Genomic DNA, 8,812 nt, shown 5'->3' on the forward strand with positions numbered 1-8,812 from the left:
ATGAGTTGTGTACCCCTTTAAAATCCCCACACTGCAGATAAGGTGGGTAGGCTACTGGTGAGCTAGTGCGGGTGGGGAGCGCCTTTCCTGCTCCATCACCAGCATTTCTCTTGGTATGCACAGCAGTGCCCGACTGCAGGTTTGACCAAGCTTAATACAGTAGCCAATACAAGCCCTGCGGGCAAGCCTGACTGCTCAGATATTTTCACCCACAACTGTTTCTGTCACTTGATGAAAGTTCGCACCTCCTACCGAGCTGATGTGCAGGTCCATTAAAGGCCGCTCCTCATGTGTGTTGCTGTGAGTGCATAGGGCGCTGGCTTAGTGAAATTGCATAATCTTCAAGACCACTACGTGGGGCGATTCTTTCATGCATGTCGTTTCAAGTCAGTGTCTGAAGACGCCGCTCTCCCCACCATGAGGGCTATGGAGGCTCCCAGTAGTGTCTGTGCACTAAACGTTGGGATGCACTTTACTCTGCTTGAGCATGTCTACAGCTCAGACTTGGAGTCTTAAGGAAATAGTGATGTATGTGAGCGCATGCCTTAAAAAAACAGCATACAAATGTAAATCTGCTGGGTGACGCATGGATAAGTTTTCTGAGAAGCATTTTTATTCTCACATTAAAATGAAAAGGGGGATCGCTGATGCTTCACAGGACGCGTCTAATTGTTAAATATTGGTAATACGATTAAAATGTTAAGCTCTGCTCTTCTTCCTCGCCGCGCCTTTTTCTTCCCTCCTTTTGCAGATGTTGCCTCTCTGGGCATCTTACCAGGACTATTCACCTTTGCGGCTCTCTGCAGCCATCGGCTCGTCACACAGTTAACCTGGCGTGGAGGGGAGCAGTGGAAGAAGATCATTCTGCTAATCCTAGCACCTTTTGTTATTAAGGGAAGCACCAGCACCCCCTTGATCGGTTCCCTCCTCCCTTTTTTTGCCAATCGCCATCCCACGACAGCCTACCCGGAGGAGAGGAGTCGGGGAGGGGAAAGCGAAGACACACCCGCACATACTGTACGCGGTGTACACGGCAAGGATGCTGCAGACAACATGAGGTGAATATCATCGACTGTCCCAAATTGGAAATCCATTCTTTTTTTTTTTTACCTGGTCTGGTCACCGAAGACCTGATTGCCGCAGCTGGTTATTCACCTTCTGGAAACCAGCGGGGGCATTAACTCTTATCCAGAAATGAAAAGGATGTCTGTAGGTATGTACATTAAGATAAAGCAAATGTATCTGTCTTCTGTGTTCCGATTAGATATGATTACAATGAATCTGATGTATGGGCTTGCACCTCAGCTGTAGACGCATGATGAGTAGACCTGCAGTTATATATTTCTTTCTTAAGGATATTCATTTGCAAAACGGATGCAATAATTTTTGTGTGAAAATGATGCAGACATGGATGCAGTTTTTCTCTTGGAACCTATTTCCTTCTGTGGGTAAATTATTTATAGATGTTTTTGAATATTTCAGTAACAGGCACCATTTCAAGACTAAAATGTTCCATCAAAACTAAACAGAATTCAGTTTATATGTGCCTGTTCTGCATTTAGTTTAATTTTCTTTTTAGATGTAGACAGTAAATGGTGAAAGTCATATTTTTGTGTTTAGACTGCAGATATCTTAGACAGGATGCTGTCTGTGTGAGTTTAGTGTCTGCTGCATCGCCATACTCATGCAGGGCTTCACTTAAAATCCATTCATTTCAGTAAATATTGCAGCAGATCATTGCCCTAATTCATGATCTTATGTATGTGTTATTGATCTGTTAGTCCCTCACTTTACCTGCATTTAGGTCATTTGTATGCAAAGCAGATTGCTGTTTTGGATATTATCTAGCGCCAGCCTCAAGTTTCCAGTTAATGTACAAGTCTTCTGACTTTTTTAAGGGAGTAGATAATTGTTTCTTCAATTTGTTACCTGATCTTCAGCTAAAAGCAAATTCCTGTCATTGCTGAGCTAAGCAGAAGAAGTATTGAGTGCTGAATCACTTCTCAGGTTTACCTGACCTTGCTCTGTTTTCTGTGTCTGTTCTACACGCAGTCAGATCCTAGGTGACATCCTGTGGCCGTCAGGTCTTTACGGTGTTGAGCCCCCTCCCTTTCCTGACCCCCACCTGCAGTTCTCCAGGCTGCAGGACCGAGACTCACTGAAAAGTGCAGCCCTCCTCCCCCCGCAGAATGACTGTTGCCACAGGCGACCCCTCTGACGAGGCAGCCACGCACCCGGGGCACCCGCAGGATTACGACCCTGAGGCTGACCATGAGTGTTGTGAGAGGGTGGTCATTAACATCTCAGGGCTGCGCTTCGAGACGCAACTTAAGACCCTCTCCCAGTTCCCTGAGACTCTGCTGGGGGACCCCAAAAAGAGGATGCGCTACTTTGACCCACTGAGGAACGAGTACTTTTTTGACAGAAACAGACCCAGTTTTGACGCCATATTGTATTATTATCAATCAGGAGGCCGGTTGAGAAGGCCGGTTAACGTCACCCTTGATATTTTCTCAGAGGAGATTCGCTTTTACGAGCTGGGTGATGAGGCCATCGAGATATTTCGAGAAGATGAGGGTTTCATCAAAGAGGAGGAGCGTCCTCTTCCTGACAACGAGTTTCAGAGACAGGTGTGGCTACTGTTTGAGTACCCAGAGAGCTCAGGTCCTGCAAGGATTATTGCCATCATCTCAGTCATGGTCATCCTGATATCTATTGTTAGCTTCTGCTTGGAGACACTCCCCATCTTCCGCAATGATGAGGACGATATGCACAAGTCCCATGCGAAGGTCTTCTCGCCTGAGACCAACACCACAATCATTAGCTACACATCCACCTACTTCACCGACCCCTTCTTTATCCTGGAGACTCTTTGCATCATATGGTTCTCCTTCGAGTTTCTAGTGCGCTTCTTTGCCTGCCCAAGCAAAGCAGGCTTTTTTGGTAATATAATGAACATTATTGACATTGTTGCCATCATTCCTTACTTCATCACTCTTGGCACAGAGCTGGCAGACCAGCCAGAGGATGGTCAGGCGGGTCAACAAGCCATGTCTTTAGCCATTCTCAGGGTCATTCGCTTAGTACGTGTCTTCAGAATTTTCAAGCTCTCACGTCACTCCAAGGGTCTTCAGATTTTAGGTCAAACCCTGAAAGCCAGCATGAGAGAACTCGGCCTCCTTATTTTCTTCCTTTTCATAGGGGTCATCCTTTTCTCCAGCGCTGTGTTCTTTGCTGAAGCAGATGAACCTGAGTCCCAGTTTGAGAGCATCCCGGATGCGTTTTGGTGGGCTGTGGTATCCATGACAACAGTCGGCTATGGTGATATGGTCCCAACTACAATTGGTGGCAAGATCGTGGGCTCCCTCTGTGCCATTGCAGGTGTGCTGACCATTGCCTTGCCAGTGCCTGTTATTGTGTCCAACTTTAACTACTTCTATCACCGTGAGACTGAAGGTGAAGAGCAGGCTCAGTATCTGCAGGTCGCCCCCAAATCTGATTCAGCTGAGGAGTTAAAGAATAGCCGGAGCGGCTCCACCATCAGTAAATCGGACTACATGGAGATCCAGGAGGCTGTGAACAACAGCAATGAAGACTTTCAGGAGGAGAACCTTAAGACCGCCAACTGCACGCTGGCCAACACAAACTATGTAAACATCACCAAAATGCTCACAGACGTTTAGGTGTCTGGTATTTTCCTCCCTGTCACGATGGGAAATGTGAAACTGAGCAACCGGATGGGACAGATTTACACCCTCCCAACTCGTGTGCTGGAAAAATTAAGGCAATATAATTCAGAATGTTTATGATGACTGACCCGAAAATATTGCGAATACCCTTCCCTCCCTCCCTCTGCGCTCATCCCGTCTTCTTCCTCACAGCTTACTCTTAAGAGTGAAATTTTGCATTTCTGCATGGAGTTGGCTTTATCTGTGTAGCTGCTAGAAAAAAAAAGATGATGATAATAATACTCAAAGGTTTTCTGCTCACAACTGTAGCCAACAGTAGTGCACAAAAAGAAAAAAGAAGGAGAAAACAGAAAAAAATACATTCAAAAAGAGAAAAAAAAAAGGGACAACTACCGCTTTAGATCCATGTCCCTTCGTCCCTCATTTCCCAAAGCACTTTGCTCTGCCATGCGCTTTCTGAAGAGCATGTCATGTGCTACATATGCTGCTTCTTGGAGCCAATGAAACAAAACTGTCTTATGCTTCACCATTTAGAGATAAAAGGAAGTGTGAGCATAAAGCAAGTCCACTCCAGCGCTGAGATGGCCTGTGGGTGACTTGCGACGAGGTCGGTGGTTAAGTACGCCACATTATTTCAAGGATGAATGACAGCCATCAGCACTAAGCTTGTGGTTTGACACCTTTTATCCCTGTAGACATCAGTATCTGATGAATGACTGAGAATGGCCTTGAATTTTCACTGCTTTGGTCTTACATGTATGATATGTCTTGAAATGCAAGCTTTCCCACCTCCATTCACCCAAACTGGTCTTACTGCGGAGCTTTGAGACAACTTGAATGTTTTTTATTTTTCACAATTTCACGCAGTACTTATTCATATAGATATGTATCTTAACTGTGACCTAACTGATAGCCGTTAGGTAGTTAGGTGCTGTTAGTAGTAAACCTAGTCAATAGATTACTGCATGACATTTTTATCTGAATGAGAAGTCCCACTTGTTTCTCAACTGCCACTCGCCTCACCTCGCCACTGTATATTTGTCTGTACACTGCCTTCTGTACAAATTTAAACTTAAAAGGACGCCTGCTGGTAGCCGCTACAACAACCTTAAGCTGTAGGTTTGAGAATTTATTACAGAAAAATCAATAAGATTAGTTCCTACACCTAAAGAATGGGTATTAATGTTAACATTCCATGTAGAAGTCATTGCCATTTAACTTTTACCAGGTTGCTGTAACCTGAGCTGTGATTTTGGGCATAAACTCACACTCCAGTATTGGACATTAATCCCACTGCAGATGTGATAGACTTCCAGTGGTGTATTTTTCACAGGTTTGTCACATCAAGTCCTCATGATCAAAATAGCAACTTTTAAGGAGTCGTGTATAAAAAAAATTTAAAAAACGCTTCCCCCGAACTGCCTTTTATCTCGGTTTACGCTACTCTCCTAGTGTTGCATGACCTCAAAAACATTCCTAGCATGCAAAAAGCTCAAAAAAGAAGCCTCAAAGTAATAAAAAAATAAACAAAATCATTACAAGAGATTTATTTATTTCTTATATATGAAACAATATATGTATACACATAAACAGTTCACATATAGATTTAACTGAGAATTAAAAGTACCTATGATAGCAATGTTTAAGAGAAAACAAGAACCTTTCCACAATGTGCAGGTCATTGCCATGTTTTTATTTTTAATAGTAATAATAATAGTTCTGAGCACTGCTGTTCTCCTATATCGGAATATGTTCAGAGTGCCAAAGACACACACTCACTAGCCATCGCAAAAATGTTTCTTGTGTCTTGTATTTAAACTTTGAAGTTTGCTTCACTTAATTCAAAACTGCCCTCTATGGAGTAGCTGTTAAATAGCAGGGTGTTAAAAGCTGTCATTCTTAACCTTAATCTTTTATCCAAAGTCTTTTATTGCCATGAGATTGTACAGAATATAAACTGAGTCCAAATGTCCTTTGAAAAGTCTCCTATACAAGAAGCTCAATCTGTCTTCAAAAGTTGGCATCAAACATGAATTAAGATCTGATTCTAGCATCGTGTCCGAATAAGAGTTTCTCCCGTTTGCTCAACACTGCCAAGGTAACAGTCAAAAGCAGTAACATCAATATGGGAAGCGATAATTAGCAGCAGTGTAGCAGATATTGTCTAACCTTGGGGTCCTCTGACTTCACTCCTGTATCTGTTGCCTTTCTGCATCTTCTCACAGATGTCTTATGTAATTTGAAAGGTGATTGATTAGGAGAGGGTCTGTAGCAAAGACTGTCTTGATGAATTCTGTCATAGCAGGATTTACTTCTTCATTCTTAGGGTTTTATTCTGCTCACTACAGTCTCAACCTGCAGTAGCAAAATGTTTTAACGCCGTCGCTGCCGATATGCGCTCAGGATGCCTCGTCCAACTGCCTGACAGAGGCTTCTGAAGTCGTCTCTGTCCAAATTCGAGGGTTTTTAGACTTTTCCTTTTCTTGAATGATCTGCTTTTCTGAGAGTTGCCTGCCGGTGGATTAAATATAACTTGAGGTAGGATGAGATGAAGGAGTTGGTTAGCAATATACACATAATTCTTTGATGGAGGACTCTGTGTGTTATTCATACATGTTATTTAAAGAATTGACTTTTTATGGATCTCCACAGTCATCCAATATCCTATCAATCATGGGTACTGGTTTGTGTGTGTTGATGCACAGCGAGTTGTGTGTCTGTGTGACAGAGAGCGAAAAACCGCTGAATGTCAGTGTCATAACCTGGTTAACAGCTGCATTTATGCAACAGTCATTTGCATATCTGTAAACGTGAGGGAAAATAATCACAGTTTGACCAAAAATATTTGTCTATACATGGGAATGCACCATATCTTATCGTCTTCATTTAATTTCTGTGGTGTGGACAGAAATTTATGATAAATGTTAGCGTCTTAACATTTATCTATTCTATTTGACATTGGGCACGTTACTGTACCTCAGCCAAATTCACTGTAGCAACTCATGTTGGAGTTCACAACATTAGTTTTAACATTGAAAAAAAATTCTGCTTAAAGCACAAATACAAGTAAAATCATCCTCATCTGTATTCCTGCAGATTTAATGTACACAATATTTTTATTCACTTAAATCAAAGTCAATTTTGTTGTGGGGCTTCATGGGGAGCACCACAGCTTCTAAAAATATCATCTCTCAACCACTGAGGGACCCACCAGGAAATTCACTCCATGAGAAGGGTGCCCAGCAGTGAATACACTGAGAAATCTATGCAGATTGGTTATAAACTGATAGTTGTTGGGGGGAAAGGAGGTTTAAGTACTTTTTTAAAAATGTTTTATTGGCCATCAGTTCAGAGCTGATCCAAAGAGCTGGCACAGCATTGAAAATAAACCCTGAAGCAAAAGTGAAACACCCTGCAACATCCTGCTGCTGTGAGTCAAACTCACACGTTAGCTGAATCTGAATATGAGCTTTCTGAGCTTCGGGTTTCTTTGAACTGCCATGTCAGCTCTTTGCCACAACGATCCTATATATAACTCATACACATGGGAAATAAGATGATCAATATGCAAACTGTATGCTTGTGTGTGTTTGAGAACCAGTGTCCTTTCTTTTCATTTGACCCCAGAGCCTGATAGTGTGGCATCCGCTGAAACAACTTGTACAGTTGTTCACCTCATCCCTGTCCCTCTGTATCATAGAGGCCTGAAAATATCCATCAACGCTGGTACCGTAAATAATGGACTTTCTTTCTGTGAAATGAAATTAGGATGAATAATGTAAATAATAACCAATGGATGATGGAGCAAAAATATGTACTATATACTGTATGTGAAGTCTGGATTAAAAAAAATAGTATTATCTGCACTTTACAACAAAAGGGACAATCTATGGACAAGAAAAACATAATTAAAAAAATACCTATAATCCTTCCAAATGATCGTAACCATGAACAAGTAATATCAATAATGAAGCCAATAATGATCCAACTGAAAATGTGTCCAGTGTGTTTATTGTGTCTTTTCTGCTCTTTCTTGGCTGAAAACATGTTTTTATGTTCCAGCCAGCTTTACGGTAACACAAGCAGATTTTTTTTCAAATGTTTTACAAGCTTTTTTTTCTTTGTTCCTTCACATCACAATGTTCCCAAGGTATTTAGTCTGCAAATGATGGGCTATTTTTAGCCAAAGAGCATCTGCGCTAATACAAAATGCCACAAATCCATCAAAGACCTGTTTGTTGTTATTCTTAGGACAGCCAGCATCTTTGTAGCCACAGGCAGTGTAGAGGACATTTTCAAACGCCTCCTGGTATCTTCAGCTTCTGCCTCCGTTTAAGTGCACGTATATACTGCCTGCAGTTTTAAAAGAGAGAGTGGGGTGTCCTATTAATAGCCTTTTTGCTGGAGAAAGATAGGAGGAGGAGGAGGAGGAAGAAGAGTGTAAGCAGAAGAAGAGACAGGAAGAAAGGTGGAGAAGAGATGCTTACGGAGGAAAGATTCTTGAAAGGATTCTTCATTGAGAACTTTCTATGGTTCTGTAATAGACAATAACAATAAATTCAGACAGACATGTAATTATTTTTTCGGGCTGTGCTTTTATTTTTGAAAAACAGGTGAATTTTATTTTATCTAGTGATTGTTTAATTCAAATCCCTAAAAACTGCTGCTAGATTTAATGTATTATAGGCAAATATAAAATTGCCAAGGCTGAAACTTTGGAGACCATGCAATACTTTTGGACTATCCTGATAGATTTTGTTTGAATAAGCCCCGTCTTCTCAACCTGGAACAGTTGTTTAAGTTAGCTGCCGCCTTGTCTTCTGCCATCTCTAATCAGCTTGTGGTTTAAGGACAGCGCTGCATTGCGAGTGGGAGCACTCAGGGCCTTGGTGTCGTAGTTCCAGCTCTGCTGTAGTCATTAGTCTTGCTTTGATCCAGCGATGCAGTGCAGCACTCTGCAGCTCACTTTGCTGAAACCAGGGCAAACACAGAGAGGCAGATGGAATCAAGCCGCCCAACCAAGGATGCAATCCTGCTGCAGGTGGCTGCCAGTCTGCAAAGCACTGTTGTTGTTATTGTTAGGGAGGAGTGAGCATGAGTGTGTGCTGTTTGTCAGGGATAGT

General features: G+C 42.2%; 1 protein-coding gene across 2 annotated transcripts; it reads left to right on the plus strand.

The window, feature by feature from the left end:
- The first annotated feature begins 684 nt into the window (after positions 1 to 684).
- On the plus strand, positions 685 to 7,660 carry LOC142377462 (potassium voltage-gated channel subfamily A member 2). Of its 2 annotated transcripts, none has more exons than XM_075461579.1 (2): positions 685 to 1,058; positions 2,053 to 7,660. In XM_075461579.1, the coding sequence occupies exon 2, from the start codon at positions 2,190 to 2,192 to the stop codon at positions 3,681 to 3,683; it is 1,494 nt and encodes a 497-aa protein (XP_075317694.1). In that variant the 5' UTR covers positions 685 to 1,058; positions 2,053 to 2,189; the 3' UTR covers positions 3,684 to 7,660. The 2 variants fall into 2 exon arrangements, with proteins under 2 accessions (XP_075317694.1, XP_075317693.1); XM_075461578.1 differs by lacking the exon at positions 685 to 1,058 and adding an exon at positions 1,071 to 1,213.
- The last annotated feature ends 1,152 nt before the right edge of the window (positions 7,661 to 8,812 follow it).

Source organism: Odontesthes bonariensis, chromosome 3 (genome assembly GCF_027942865.1).
Source record: "Odontesthes bonariensis isolate fOdoBon6 chromosome 3, fOdoBon6.hap1, whole genome shotgun sequence".
Lineage (NCBI taxonomy): Eukaryota > Metazoa > Chordata > Actinopteri > Atheriniformes > Atherinopsidae > Odontesthes > Odontesthes bonariensis.

Excerpts from the sequence above, each read along its gene's own strand:
- LOC142377462 (XM_075461579.1), top strand. The coding sequence starts at position 2,190 with ATGACTGTTGCCACAGGCGACCCCTCTGACGAGGCAGCCACGCACCCG.